Raw genomic sequence first — 16240 nt, 5'->3', positions numbered from 1 at the left:
GGGTAGTTGACGAGGTCGACGTTCGGGTCGCATGATGTGCATCTCGAACGGACGATACTACGGCGAAGCCAGCGATTGCAGCATTGCTCTTTGGCAAAGGGCATTCCGGATCGCCGCTTAGTGCCCCCTTTGCTCACATGCCCGGCAAGTGGACTTAGTTTTGTCAATCCTTGGCCTTTGATTTGCTGGCTTGGGGTACTGTTTCTTTGCAGGATGTCCCCCGAGTTTCTGCACAGACAAGGCGAAGATGGAGGAGTTGCTTCTCTCTCGCCTCCTGGTTTCTTCTTCAAGCTGTATGGTTCAAACTGTATGTTCCCTGATTTCTTCACATTTTTTGGATCCCAACGACTGCACCAATGGATCCCAGCTTTTTAGCAATGCTATTAGGACTAGGAATGCCATGCTCTTCTTGCTCATTTCTATTCATGCTTCAATGTGCTGGTCCTTGTAATCAAACAATTGCCGGACGAAGATTTCTATCAATTCCCCCTCTGTGTACCGGCAGTTGTAGAGTTTCTTCTGCAAGAATAGCTCCGTCGTAACTCTCGAGGGCTTGCGTACCTCGGCAAGTTTCTGCCACATCTCCCGCGTGGTGATGCATTTTTTACTGTGGTTGTGTTGCGAGGGCCGCACATTTAGTACAATCTGAATGGCTTTGAGCTGTTCCGTGTTCCACCTCAATTATTCTTCGATCTTGGTGCTGTCGAGACGCGGGCTAGATCCGTCCACATATTGGTACAAATTTCTCGAACTTAGAAAGTATTGCATTACGAAGCTCCACGTAATGTAGTTCTTCTCGTCCAGTCGGTGGATCTGCTGAATTCTTGGAGTCAAGGTGGTCACCATGATGGATGAGCTAGAGATAGAGATCTAGCGCTATTCTATGTATCGCTCTAATACCATGATGAGAACAGGTACTATCTGCTGACATAATGCCACACATTGAACACAACTTGGTGCTGAGTACCGCGCGAGTTAGTTGTGGATCGATAGGTTGTAAAGCTGGCTCGGAGTTCCACTCGGTGATACACTCGGTATGGGTTTAATAATTTAACAGCTTCATTGAAGTGAAGGTGGATAAGACAAGTGAATATGGGCATCATGCGTCTGAACGCATCCCATCCCCGAGTATGGACCCGGAATCAAGAGCCTCTCTCAAGCTTCGCAACCTGCAACACTTGCGTGCCGAATGAAAAAGACGACATTTCCTCATGACACGAGTTAAAACATCAACGATCCAGTACTTTGCACTAAAACCCACCTGATTGTCAGAGTCTGAGCAATATATATTGCACACCAGTACTCTTCGATGCAAAGAGCGACTCATGGTTATGATGAGACAGCCTGTTGCACAACTGAGATGTCAAGCCATAGTTCCCAACAATGAATGTCGTCTTTGGAACTGATCGGCCACAGCTGGCACTACACCGACTCAATTATCAGTTCCGTGCACCAGTCGGGAAATCCAATGTGAGTTGACGAATTTGGAAGCCGATGATGGTTACAAGCACGTAGATTGTACCGTTATCGGCATTCACAGCCACGAAAACTGAAGTGACATCTTGAACAGTCGGAACTTCACACTGATGAAATCTCATGATCTCTGATAAGTATGTGTACAATACATCGAAGTTAAACAGTCTTCTCCATTGGTCTTTCAGCTCGAGAGTCTTCCGAGGCATGATTTGCCATGAAGATGCACGTCACGCATCTCCACATATTACGAGGCCAGTTCATTCTTGGGTAATCCTAAGCTGGGTTTCATTACCTCGAACTTACATCGCAAATCGAGTATCTGCAGAGTGCCTTTCAAGTGTGCACGTTATGTCCGATACAAGATGTTCGGCTGGGGGTTGCACTGAAGACCTCGGGGACTTTCACGAGAAGAAATTTGATAGAGAGAGATGCCTCCACTTCACCAAGTCCCTACAGAAATGGTCATTGCATCACTCTCCACAATCTGCCGTAGTAAGCAGCTCTAAACTCCAGGCTCGTTTCATGCGCTTCGTGGCGTCTAGTCCATGTCATAGTGAAGCATTTGCTGATTCTGTGTTCTGTTAGCCAGTGCATCCCCACGAAGTTCGTCGAGGAGCATCCTGACATGTTACGGAAAGGCAACTTCATAATCCTGGAAGGACCGAGCAAAAATCAATGGAATGCAAGAGCATCGAACAGACCGATACTCTACGCCGGCTGGCTGGCATTCGCACACGATCATTGCCTTCGAGAAAAGGACCAGCTCTGCTTCTACCTCATAAAACCTTTATACTTCGTTGTGGAGGTCTTGAACAGCTATGGCAACGTGAGAGAGAGTGCTCTGATGGCAACAATCACAGGGAAGTACGCGCTTGCCCCTGTTCTCATAACTCCTCGCACGCCTAGACAGGAATGCAGAAAGCGGAAGAATTTAGAAATATGTGGACCTCCCACGCAAATCTCGCAAGATGTTCCCGGCCATCGTATGACCTTTGAAACTATTGCGGAGCGTTGTAAAGTAACTGCAAGAAGAGGATGCTACAACGGGTACGCACCGGGAGCAATAAAGAGATTCTCTAACAACACGAAGCAATGGGAGTGTCACGAAGAGAAAGATGGAAGACAAGTGGTTACTATTCTTGATAGTAGTGACGAGGAAAAAGATGAGAGGTATCGTCAATTCTCCTTTGGGAGCGCACAAATGCAAAGGTACAAACCGAGCAAAATTCAGAGATTGATCAAATACCCGAAGGACAAGGGTGCATCCGTACTTCACAAGTCGAAGCCACCGACGCAGCACGTTGACGAGGTGAATGGAGGAAAATTTGTCAGAAATGCGATGCCAGTTGAGGAAATTGTTGCTGGGAAGCGCCAAACACCAAAGTCGATTATGATCGACAAACCAGGGCACGAAAGCGAAAGGAAGAATTTGAACTTTTCAGGTGATTCACTGACATGCCAGGCTCCAGGTTCTAGAGTGCAGGACGTAATGATGAGAAAGTTGGAAGAGAAAATATACATTGGCGCCCTCGGACACTCAAACGACGCTGAACATAAAAACACTTTAAAAACCACTTGGGTCGCATGTGAACGTGAATTAGTGAAGATCGATGATGGGATGTCGAAGTATCATTCGATAGCACCCATGCTCTAATCAGCACAGCTAAGAATGTCACGATGGCTGCCGTCAACGATACAGTCGCTCAAGATAACGCTAAAGAAGTAAAAAAAAACTTCTTGCGAAGAACTGCTTAGCATTGCCATCATGCCTGTAATCAACACTATTAAAGGTAGTCAGAAAGACAACGTGCATTCATTCGAGCAAGATTGGATCAGCCGTGAACATGCAGAAAAGCATGACATTTGTGTGGGAGCCGATGGGCTACGTCTCAGCACATGGAAAGAATCGGAACACGAAGGGCGCTGCATTTTACGGCATCCGTCGGCTTCCGACGCATACAAGAAATTTTGACTCTGATATCAAGATGGACCCTGGCTTTAGCCATGGTGCTACTGAAAACACACGAGGGGACAAAAGGGAGCTGCAAAAAGAAATGCAAATAACCAATCGTCTGGCTCCAAGGCTACAAAGTGAAGACATGCCCACAGAAATGGACTCAGAGACCGTAACGCACGTCACCGAATCGCCGTCTCAATTGCAACTCGAAAGTCGGGACAAAACAGATTCCATCAAGATGCTGAGTTCGCAGGAATTCAAGCAATTCACCAACATTGTCAATGCAGTTAGCTGTCGCATGATTTTTTCTACTTTTCGTGAGAAAGACAGCACCAATCTCAACCAAGCTAGTCTTCCAAGATTCTGCGCCACTGGTCTCCCCACTCTAAAAACTACATCAGTTATCGAGACCAACTCTACCACCTTGTGCGCGTTGAAGTCCAGGCGTGGCCTAGTTGCCAAAATCGACCGAGAGAGAACCCTCCGGGCAGCTGAAGCCTGGACCATGAAGCTCCGCATCCCTCACTTCGTAGTTGTCATGAAGGGCTACCACAGCTGTACAGACTTCAACATGGTAAAAGCATCTGAATTAGAAGGAATGTTACTATGACAGTAAAAATCGTGAGCACAGATCGAATCACCCTTGTGCTCATGGTATGCGTTGATTGGCACTGGTGTTGCAGGACATTCCTGCCGAATTTGCAAAGTCGAAGTTACCTGCAACGGAGGCTAAAATGACGTTGATGTGCGACGAGGTGCCGACAACTTGCAAGACTATCTGGGAGGGAACCAAACCCATGAACCCTAAGATTAGCGCAACAGGGTGGATGGATTTCTCCCGCAGCCATTTCCTGGAGGAAGGAGATGTGTGTATGTTTGAGCTTTTCAACAATATCACCGTTCGCATCGGCGTGCATATCTTCCGCGTCGTGGAGTTGAGGAGGTCGCAGCGGGGCGTTGACTGGACTCAGCATTACAAAGTTGTGGAGGCCAATCTCCCTCATCATCCGTCGAATTGAATCCACAAAACTCTCCAAATTGATCATCCATCATTCTCAACTCGCCATCTGACGAACGAACGCAATGAGACACCCGAAATGCGCAATACTTTATTTGAATTCGACAAACAAGCTTCAGAATGCAGACATTGACATCTTCTTGTGGTCTCAATACATTCCACTCCAATGGTCAAAATCCCTGCTTAGCACTCTCACACTTTCTCGTAAAACCTCCTCACACCTCCTTAACCTCGATCTCTTCTTATTCGCATCGTTCCTGATGCACCTTCTATTGTCAAAACTCAAAAAACCTCCGAGTATCGAAAATGCAAACCTCTGCATTCCACTGAAACACCAACTCATAGCCTCTTTACACTTCACAAACGACGTAAAAAATGGCCATAAACTCTGCGAAACTCGCAAATCAACGTCTTAAAACAAGTCGTTCTTCATCAGCGGGTTTTAGAATTCACTCGAGATGCTCCGATGGGCAAATGTCAGAGTTGGCTTGCGACAAATTCCAGGGCCCCACATCGCACACGGAAAGGAACAAGTCAGCGAGGAATTAGGGTATCGAAAAACAAACCCTAGTTCTTGGGCAATGGGGTTATGCCAGTGACAAATGGAGGGCCAATCTTATTCAGAGGGAATAATAGACAATAATGTCAAGATGCTTTTTTAAGATGATATGATATGAAATCTTATCATAGCTTTTATTGATTTTATCAATTGGACATTAAAGGTGTGGTTTGGAAAAGTATGGCAATGAGTGATACTTGAGGGATAAGAAATGAACTCTCAATTGAAGTGGGGTACTATTTCTAATTCTACATATTCTATGTAGAAATATTCTCGTTATTTAATGTTATATTATTTTAATTTTATATCATCTATAAAATAATTCTACATATTATTCTCGTTATTTAATGTTATATCATCTATAAAATAATATAACATTAAATAACGAGAATATTTCTAATTCTATATATTCGAAATTAGTAACAAGAACTTCAAGTACAATTATTGTTTGCAACGTGTATGGTATGTACATTATTATCTATAGAATTTATATTATAATTTTCTTTTGAATATGTAACTTTGTTAAAGGCACACAGGTTTACCATTGGATCAATTTGACATCATACAATTATAAAGAAACAATTGTTTTAAATGTTAATCTACAGAAAATTAAAATAAAATCATTAAATTCAATAAAAAAAAAAATGTTGAGATTGTGTAATGTAATATATTCTAATATTTCATTGAAAATACAAATAGTGAATTTTATATTGAGATTGTAACATATATGTGACATATCTAAAAATGGAAATGATATGACGATGATAATAATAAAAAAGTAAAGATCTCAGTTAATGTTGCAATAGATTTATTTATTTTTCTATTTATTATTTTCAATATACCAAATTAAAAGGTTCAACAGCATTACTTTTAAAAATTGTTGGTTCTTTACTATCTACAATAATTGAAGTAATATTACTATTTATATCAAGAGCATATAAGCTTTACAAATTAAAACACTCAAAACATCTTCATTCCAATTCATAAGTGAATTTAGAGTGACTTCTTGAAGAGTGTATATATGTTTTGTTCCAAAATCCATTTTGACAAGTTTTCTTGGAAATTACTATTTTACTTTCAAAAAAGTTTACAATTCATTTAAAAAATATGTGACCTCTATGTCAATCAAACACAACACCAAATCTAAATCGATGGAAGTTTATAAATATTGAGGTTAAAAACTTGGTTTAAGGTCACTTTTTGTAGTAAAAAATCTACCTTTTCCCATTTGACTTACACTCAAAGCTTTTACAATTGATCGCTTTATTGAATTTAGGTTTACAATGAAGTGCTTAGAACTTTTTATCTCCTTAAAACTATTTACTTCTGAGAATATTCCTTAAATACTTTTAAAAAGAAAGATGGATTTGAATTCTGTAGGACTTCATAACTTTTTTTACTCTTAAGTTAATTTTTTTGGAACATGCTTTCATGTTTAAACAATATTTTTATTGCATATATCATTATTTAATGTTATATTATTTTATAGATGATATGTAAAAATGAGGATAGTATTTTTTATTTTATTTTATTTTTTTGCTTGTAAGGTACTACATACATCAAATAAAACTTCTTACAAATTTATTAAATTAAAAACTCATAAATAAGACTTTTATAATCTATTTCAGAAATTTTATTAAGAAAATACACATATATATAGTAACTTATTTATTTTGAAGCCATGTTTATTTGTAACTAAATATTTATAAATTTATTAAAAATCCAGTTTTTTATTTGTTTGAATACATGTGTATTTTAAATACTCTATTTATTTGTAGTACAAAAATGAATGGGACATCTTTGATTATATCTTACAATATTATTTGCAAGAGTTTTAAAATTCTAAGTGTACTCTCAAGTTGATTCTACAACACTATAGGATGTTAAAGCTTACATCCAAATGATAAATTTTTTTTATTGATAAAATACTACAATATTAACTATTTTTATTTTTATGAGTCATTTTAGAATAAAAATAAAAAGAAAAAGAAAAACTGTAAATGTATAAAAATTTCTCGCTCTCTCTCTCTCTCTACATATATATATATATATATATATATATATAACAAAAGAAAAATAGATCTACTTTCAGGCTCTCAATTTTTTTTCTCAATAATTTTTTTTTAGCAACAAACTTTCCATGACATAACTAAACAACAATTACATTTTCGAAATGCAAAAACGAAATCCCCACTAACGTAAATCAATACGTCCGTTCGTCCGTCGGTCCGTCCGCCACCCCATCAGTCAGTGAGGCCACCGTGCGGGCTCGTAAAGCAGCATTTACAGTGTCAGTGGAATATCGCAGACTTCGAGAAAGCTTCGCAAGGTTGGTGATGGATCCCATGGAGTGCAAGGAGAGTGAGATTGGTAGTGGGCATTACTGCTGATGCTGCTGGTACTGGTGCTGCACTATCTGCTGCAAACTCTGAGCTCCCTCGTGCAACGCGAGTCCATTTCAGCACGGCCTGCAGTCTCTTCCGCATCGACTTTGGGGCTGAAAAATTGACTTGACTGGGACGAGAAGATTCAATGTGCCTGGAATCATATCATATAGCCTGCTCGTGTGATAGTCACTGCCATGACTAGTCTCGCCACGGTCGGAAATCTCATGTGCTCATCCAATCCCCCACCAAGCTTTTGCAGCTTTCCGTTCTTCCGTGCTTCCTCTTCATTCCCTTCTTGCGGCGTAGCTGTAAATCATGGTGGCATACTGGTAGTCGGCGCTGCAGCGGTGACACGCCAAAGCAAGAGAATCACTGAATATGGAATGTGTTACTGTCCATCTTCACTACAAGAAAACCAACTTTTCCCTACTTCTTGTTCAAAGCTTTGACCTAATGCAATGCCGCTGATGTTGTTGAATATCGAAGCGGGTAGAAACGAAGGGTAACTTTTCCAGATTTCAAGGATGGAAACCTTACCTTGAGTAATTGTAATGACTAGCTTCTCAGAAAAGAAGAGCTACAATGTCACAGACATAGTTACTCATGGAGCTTCTAAAAAACTCATCTTAGAGGTGCGAATACCAAGTTCTGATGACTGAGTTTGTCTGTTTGTATTTATTATTTTTGGAGTTAGCGAAAGAAATACACTGGTTTCGAGGTTTTGTGTTTGAGATGCCGGTTTTGAGTGGGTTCGGATGACCCTCGAGTCCCTCATGAAAGGGTAACACCACATTCTGCAAGTGAAAAAGCTCCCCCCAATAATGAGCAAACAGACCGCCGTTTAAGGACCTCACAGAGCTCCGATTTCCAACACAATGACTTTCCATGCTCGGGCAGCGCAAATGGCTGAGAAAATCCTTGGAATTGGAGCAGGGGCAGAGGGAAAATTTGACCTGCCCACCTACCCACCCACCCACCCTCCCAACGCCCGCCAACCCAGGCTGCCCGGGTTGACTTGGGGAAACTGTAGCCCAGTCTATGCCGAATCGATCTGAGAAACTGGAGTACTGTACCGTCACCGTCTCCGTTTCCAGGACTTGTGTACAGTAGTTCACACATGGAGCAGACGATCTGCGAGTCAAACCCGACCCGCTTTCAACTCGCGGATGTCAAAGTCTCCACCCTGTCAAGTTACGTTGCGTTGGTTTATTTACACGCGGACGGCGTGGCTCAGTTCGGCTGCAGTTCGACTGTGTGGCTTCGTCGTCCAAGCTTTCGGCGGGTCGACTCTACTGGTCCGTTAAAGCTCAGCTCATCTGTCGAGCGCAAGCGCTAGAAATTCGGCGCTCTGTGGGAAGATGCTCCCCGCCAGAACCTTGCTGAGTGCAATGGTTTGTAGCGAAGCCGAGTCACTGGTATGATTGGGGTTGAGCCAGGGTCATCATACACTGCAACCTGAACAGCCAGGGTCCATGTTGAGGTAGGATTTTGTTGATCGTTGACTGAGGCTGTGGGATGGTAGTGTGCTCGGTTCATTCGTTGTGTTGAGAGAGTGGACCATTGAGTGGGGCGCAAGGTTGGTGGAAGGGGGATTGGCGGTGTCAACTTCTTGCCCTGGAAACTTCCCGCTGGAGTTTTTGCTTTTATTTTGGGTCTGGATGCAGCGTAGCTCTGGGTTCAAACCTTGCAGTGTTCCACTGCGGTTCTTAGAGGTTGAGCCGGAAGAATTGAGACCAGCTGGTGGTGATTGCGAAGAAGTCGTTCCGATGGAGGCAACGTGTGCGTCTACTTTGTGGTTTGTTCGGCGAGACCACTAAAGCAATGTGCTAGGGGTTGGTTTTTGCTGTTCTCGCATTGCTACGTGCCTTTGGAATCCCGAATGTCGCCGTTTTCCGTCTCAGTTCTTGGTCCTTTCAAGTCTTTTCCGAATTGGTGGTCCTGAGGAGGAGAATCGAGTTTCTGGTTCACTACTTAGGAAAGGTCTGCGGATCTCTGACGAGTTGATGTGCGCTGGTGACAATCCTCCCTTCGACACTGTAGAATTTCCTCATCATGATGGGTTGTTTTTCAACCTCGAAGTCTGAAAAACGCTCGTCCAGTTTACCAGAGTCCTCACAGCCGAGGACGAGCGTTCCGTCGAAAAGTACTCGCTACGGCCTGCTTTCGAATAAACCCGTGGAGCTTCCTGACCCTAGAAGCCTTAACCTCCAACCTATTCCCTCTGAGAGTGCCAAGAATGCCAAACCTGTGGCGGCCGCAACCTGCCTGGATGACGATGAGGTCGCAGCCCTGGCCGATCACTCCATGACCAGAGGAATGAACCGCACAGGGAGAAGGGCGGCATTTTCAGGTCCACTCGTGGGGGCTTCGGTGTACTACGCGTCGGACGTCGAGTCGCGTGCAATGGCAGGGAAGTCGTCTCGTGTTCTAGTCAATTACATGTCCAGCGACGAAACAAATAAACCTTCTGGTCGAAGGACGCTCAGGAGAGCAACAAGCTTCGGTGGTCGGCCGCAGCCTCTGCCCCTTCCGGCAATGGATGAGGACATGCCTGAGGATCCCAAGCAGATAAAGTATTCACCGTTGCCAACCCCCGAAGACGCAACCCCTCGTGTGTCCTCCCGCTCCATGTCGAGCGTGGGCTTGTTTGCCCCTTCAAGCCGAACCAGATCGTTCAAGCTGGAAGATGGGCCTGGCTCCCGGAGCACGCGGAAAGGAAGAGTGGCACCCATGGGCGGATTACCTCTTCCACCTCCTTCTGTTGCTAGCAAGTTGTTGCCAGGTTTGCCTACATTTGAGTTCAGCGACCTGATGATCGCCACAGATAACTTCTCGACCAGCCATTGTCTTCAGAAAGGTGCATTTGGTGCTGTGTACAGCGTTAGACTCAACGATTCCACTACCGGGAACAATGAGGAAGTCGGAATGGCAGTACTTCGACTACCTGAAAGTTTCGTGCAGGTATGTAATGTCATTTCTCACTTCGTGATTTTACGTCTCATTTCTATTTTTAATCGAACGTGTGATCTCCGTAGCCACGTTCTGTGACGTTTATGTGGCAGGAATTGAGACATGTCTGCTGGCTGTCAATGCACCTCTAAGGATTCCTTTGTGTACGATTTATTTCAGGGCCCCGTGGAATGGAAGGCTCAGATTCAGCTGCTCTTGCAGCTATCAAACCCCAATGTATGTGCCCTCAAGGGATACTGCAAACACGATGAAGAGTCCAGCGTGAGCATTCGCGAAAGACTGCAAGAACGACTTCTGGTATTCGAGCAACCCCCCAATGGCAGCTTGTACGACCACTTGTTCGGAAGTCGATGCACGACTTACTTGGACTGGGACGCGAGGATCAACATCGCACTTGGTGCAGCTCTTGGGCTGTTGTACATACATGATCGTGCTCCTCTGCAGATTTTGTACAAAGAATTCAAAGCATCTAATGTTTTGCTGGATCAGAATTACACGCCGAAGTTGGCTGGGTATGGCCTGTCTGTCGCTGCTGCACCTATCAGCAAAAATTATTCTTTCACCATGGTAAGAAGCTTAGGGTTCGGCTCTTTCCTAGCTTGATTCCCTTCGTGCCAACTGAAATATCCGTGTGACAGATTTTATCCATGTGTCAATCCAACTCGCTATTTACTCCGTCTTTCTCCATGTCTGGTTTATTCAGAGCATGATGCTAAGCCAAACGCACGCAAGGAACAACGTATGGAGCTTTGGGATACTCCTCCTTGAGCTTCTCACCGGCAAGAATAGCCAAGATGCTGTGTACTTCGGCGATGACAAAAACTTTTTGCAGTGGGGAAGGAAGTTCATCAAGGAAGAATCTAAACTGTCTCACATCATTGACCCGCGCATGAAAGGAGTGTACCCCATTAAGGGTGTTGTGGAGGTGGTTAATTTGCTGCTTCAATGTGCAAATAAGAAGGATGTGCTGCGGCCAAGTATGTCAGAGGTCTCTGGAACACTGAAGGTTATCAAAGCAAAGTACCGCAGCAACTCAAAGGTTCCTTCCAGTGGGATTCTCTCGCCACAGATGCCCGAAAGGCGATCTCGAGACTCTCCCATTTTCACAGACATGCAAACCTCGTCGGACGCTTCCTCCTCTGAAAACGAGGATACGTCAGTATCCAAAATCTCCCCTCATGCCTTCCGCGGTGCGCGCAGCAACCTTTTCTAGGGCTTAACTCTCAAAATTCTTGTGAAGATGTGATGCGGCCGAAGTGTCCAGTTGGTCGTCTCTGTGTAACAATTCATGTACAATTTAAGTAGGTTTTACCCAATTTAAGAGCCTGATTGAAACTACGATGGTGAGTCTCTAAATCTGATAATTCTTTTGTAGTAGATTACGGGTAGTTAACATTCGGGCTGCGACTTGCAACTGTTATGCATGCTCCCTGGCAGCAGCCAAATCTCTCATCCTTCGATATTGCAAATGCACGAATAGATGTTCATATTTGACAGTTTTTTAAGCATCCAGAATCTGTATAAACGTAGGTTGGAAGGGAATTGATACACAACTGTATATTGCCAATCGCGAAAATGACACAGTTGTCAAGAACTTATTATAACGGTGGCAACCCGTAATAGCAGCTGTACGCACATTCCCCAAGCATGTGTAGAAATCTTGCCTCATTTTCTCTCAATCTTGCCATCAATCTTTCCAAATCTAACTACTACCAACCTGTCGGTGAGAAACATTCATGAATCCTCCAAGGAAGGGAATGCTAGCTGTGCAGACATTCATAACGTATACGGCAACTGAATGTCCATCACTTGTAGCACACTCGTCGCAACATGGGAGTGGTTTCCAACACGACATCTACGACTTCTAAAAACATGTTACATTAAAACAAATCCCAGTGCATCTGCAAAGTTATCACAAATTGATGTCACTCTAGAAGCTACTTTATTAGAACCGAACTCCAGCAGTGGGATGCACTCCGATTACATTACTACAGATTCACACAAGATCTCCTCACTTCTGGTCAAGGGCCCGCCTCCATCAAGGGTGAGAGGCAATGGCAGTCAACCAGGTAACCTACAGAAAAGTTAAGTTTACATGCGAAATGCTCATCTCAAATTATATTCTTTCTCTTACTACTACGTAACCACAATTCAAGCAGCTGACTCGAGCTCAACATTATTATTGGGGACGCCGACATCTTCAGTTCTCAGTTGTGCAGAGACATCGTCAATAGCAGCGTTTAACTGCGCTATCTTCTCGTTCAGGTTCTGCCGCGTTTTCTGGAGATAACAAATTTAAGTATGAATTATCAAACAAGAATTTCAGAGTTGAGGACACAAGGCAGTAAGAAGTTAATAAAAACTTTTTTTTTTTGGCGTTTCTCGACGCGAGCACTTCGTCATCTTCAAAACAAAAACCCAACCATGTCGAAAATGCCGCACCCTCTTACATCAGGATTACAAAGACTCATACTACTTATTCATTGTTACCCAAACAATTCAGACTCCGTCACTAGAAAAAAACGAAAAGAAAAGAAGAAAAGAAAAAGCAGTCAACGGGAGGCAATTCTGTATGGTATACAATAAGCTCATGCTAAAAATACGAGACCAATACGACCAGGCGATAGAGACTGAATCTCGGGATGCCTTGATGGATCACTAAAACTAAATCACCAATCACGTTTAGAAATTTTAGTCGGGTCTATCAGAAAACTGACATAACACGTCACCAAGGTTTTATTGAGGGGGGAAGAAGGTAAATCTAAACCCACCTCAAGGCTTTCATCATCTTCCAAATAACGTGCGGGCCTCTTGGTAGCTGCTCCATCTTCTTTTACGCTGGTCCCCTCTTCCAGGGTCTTGGAGATCTGGCGTTCAGGCATGACGTTTATGTAGTGCCAGGCTGGCCTCTAACTCTGACGAAAGAGTTAACCTACCGATCTTGCTAAGCAAACCACCTCTTGACAGAATTATCGCTAAAGATTGTTCCAGATTGAGTAAACAAATAAAAAGCTACTGCCTGTGTGCCATTGATGAGCCAAATTCACAATCTAAGAAGTATAATTGCTGTTTACTCAGTCTCAACAAGACAAATTGTAGCACCTACCTGAGGTGCAAAAATGTAACCCAAAGCACCAAAGACAGCTCCGCCAATAAGAAATCCGGCCAGAAAGTCACCTGCACCGCCTCCTCGCCTGTCACTATATCATCGTCAAGAATATTCAGTTGACAACTACGCCTTGCTTGCACGAAAATATCCACACTTGCTTATATTTGAAGTATCCAAAATTGTGCGCAAGGACCAATCTCTAAGTCTTATGAATTCATGAATTACAAATACCTGTACTCAGCAGTCACCAAAGGTCGGCGACTGCATACATATGATGGCCATGTCTGTGCCTGTGATATCTTTAACGTCCTTTGAAGAGACTTTGAGGCAGCAACACCTGCAAACCACCCAAAAGCTCGTCAGCGTTCAGATAGATTTCAGTGATAGCAACTGGTCGTAATCAGTTCTCTGCCGAATAGAAATTTAGGGTTCTAAACTTGAGGTCCCAGGAGCACAAACTTACACCACATTTTTCAAAAAATCCGTATCACTTACAGCAGATTGAAGAGTATCCAAGAACGCTCTCAAAAATCTAGTGAAGACTTTGAATCTTCACATGAAACATAATCTCTTGACAGCTATTATGGAAGGCGTAAATAGAACTTCTGAATGCAAAGCACAGAACCAAAGGCCACCCCAGTTCGACCGCACAACCAATCAAAGTAAACACTCTAGACCCGGGAATCGGAAGTCGTTCATCGGAATCAGGTGCTTCACAGATTGCAGTGCGAGCTTGTCAATGAGTAACCAAAACAACACTTTCAAATAAGTCTTCAAATCTAAACCCCGAATTTCGATATCTGAGACAAGGTGTGGGATTGAAAAGCAACGCTCACTGTCAACATTCGCCGTTAAGGTTTGGCCTAAAATCTCGAAATTACCATTCAAGTCGGGGACACCCACTCCACAAGGGCGATCCGCTCTCACGCGGAGGCTTCAGAGGGTGCAAAAACCAAATCTCCAGGAAAGGAATCTTAAAAGAAAAGAAAAAAACAGAAAAGAAGAAACGATTCACACAATGAGCCCAACTTCAATGTGACCACGCACTACGAGTTCCTGACAGAGTGCAATTCTTCAAAAACCATCACCACGATTCGCCACCCACACAAAACACCTCACGGTTCATATCGACGCTCAGGCACACATATCGGCCATCGAAATGCGAACGTTTGTCACATTCCGACGAAGCCCAGCGCATAAGATTTGCAAAACGCAATGTATGTAAGCCCTAAACCCAAGAACGAGAAAAATCCAGTTGGAAGAAGGAGACGAAACGTACCCGAAGCAAGAGCAGGCGCTCTCGGAACACCGGAGCAGCACAGCGCTGGAGCTGTAGCGATTGCCATCAGGCTAGAATCCAAACCACTGCGAGCCCTCCGCAATCGAAGAGAGGATGAGCGAGGCAGACAAAACAAGAGGGGAACTCCACAGTGAAACAAAAATCCTATGCGCGGCGAGAGTCGTCGTGGTCGTGGTTTCCGAGGTGGGCTTCGTCGAGAGATACAATCCTTCCTTTCACCCCAATTCCTACGGATTCACTCCACAAAGCATGCGAATATTCCGTTCCCCGAAAGCCCCACTAAATTCCTCCGATGCTCGTCTGTTCATTTCCACAGATTGCACACAATGGCGCACTCCATGAGCTCCACAACCGATTTCGTCGTCGACGCATCCATATTCCGGTGCTGCCTCTCGCCACGGATGACTCACGCCGCGCCGCGCCGTACCGCGAACAGTCGTGACGTGACGTGACGCGACGCGACGACCGCTTTGCATTATTGTTGCCGAAATGCAATTTCTAGGTCCAAATTGAAGAAGAATACCTTTAGTCTTTGGTGTTTCTTGCTTACAGCTAAAATTAATATCTTTCTTCTTATATCTTTTTTTTATATTTATGTATATATTTAAATCTATTGTGAGTGTTTGACTTTTAACATTTACAAGCTTGCAAGAAAATGGTAATAACAATCATTAAATACATATGGATTGGTGTTTGCATTATTTTTTTATAGAATTCAAGTAAAGTCTTTTACCTAATATTCTATAGAGCATCTTAACTATTGTAGGACATTTGATGCAAGAACAAGATTAATCAATAAGAATTGTAATCTTACTTTACTTAAGATTGTGGAGTATTTTGAAAGAGTTTCTAATGTAAGATATTTTTGTGATTGATATACATCCTCATAAATGGTAAGCAGATTATATAATAGAATATAGCTAGTTTAAGATCGTTGATTAAAATTTTCAACATCAAGCTTCAAACTTTCAAACACCATAGAGCAGATGTCTCACTGTAAAATGAACGTTTGTTTTGATGGAACTGTTTGTTAAAAGAACAATTTTTTGTACAGAATTTCAAACATCTAAATTAGAAGCATAAACAGTTAGTAATAAACAAGGTTTAATTTTTTATATATTGCAGTAAAAAAGAATGTATGTGTGTGCATATATATACATAGTATGAATTTGTATTGTTAAAACAAATTGATAAACATTGATTAATTTTTATACAATTTTGAGTACAATGACCAAAATGTTAAATTATTACAGAAATGATTCTAAAACTACTGTTGAATCTTGATGCCAAAAAACTATTCTTTTAAATGAATTGCCATTATTATCTAAGAAAAAAAAATTGGTTTCAACAAACTTAGTAGAAGTGCTATTTGGTGGTAGAAAATAATCTTACTTTATTTTAAACCAAAACATCAATATCAAAATGTAGACATGCTAGGATTTAAAACACATACATACATATATA

General features: G+C 42.7%; 2 protein-coding genes across 2 annotated transcripts; one reads left to right on the top strand and one right to left on the bottom strand.

Moving 5' to 3' along the window:
* The first annotated feature begins 8645 nt into the window (after positions 1-8645).
* On the top strand, positions 8646-11866 carry LOC112275093 (uncharacterized). The gene is made up of 3 exons (XM_024505095.3): positions 8646-10358; positions 10527-10934; positions 11071-11866. Exons 1-3 carry the CDS (start codon positions 9450-9452, stop codon positions 11578-11580), a joined length of 1827 nt encoding a protein of 608 aa, XP_024360863.1. The 5' UTR covers positions 8646-9449; the 3' UTR covers positions 11581-11866.
* A 410-nt stretch (positions 11867-12276) lies between these two features.
* Positions 12277-14900, bottom strand: LOC112275094 (uncharacterized). Its single transcript, XM_024505098.3, has 5 exons — positions 14756-14900; positions 13708-13813; positions 13474-13561; positions 13139-13234; positions 12277-12647 (listed from the first exon to the last, which is right to left on the bottom strand). Exons 1-5 carry the CDS (start codon positions 14820-14822, stop codon positions 12519-12521), a joined length of 486 nt encoding a protein of 161 aa, XP_024360866.1. The 5' UTR covers positions 14823-14900; the 3' UTR covers positions 12277-12518.
* Positions 14901-16240: the final 1340 nt, after the last annotated feature.

Source organism: Physcomitrium patens, chromosome 22 (genome assembly GCF_059467195.1).
Source record: "Physcomitrium patens ecotype Gransden chromosome 22, ASM5946719v1, whole genome shotgun sequence".
NCBI classification, from domain to species: Eukaryota; Viridiplantae; Streptophyta; class Bryopsida; order Funariales; family Funariaceae; genus Physcomitrium; species Physcomitrium patens.
This window is presented reverse-complemented; position numbering and strand designations above follow the sequence as displayed.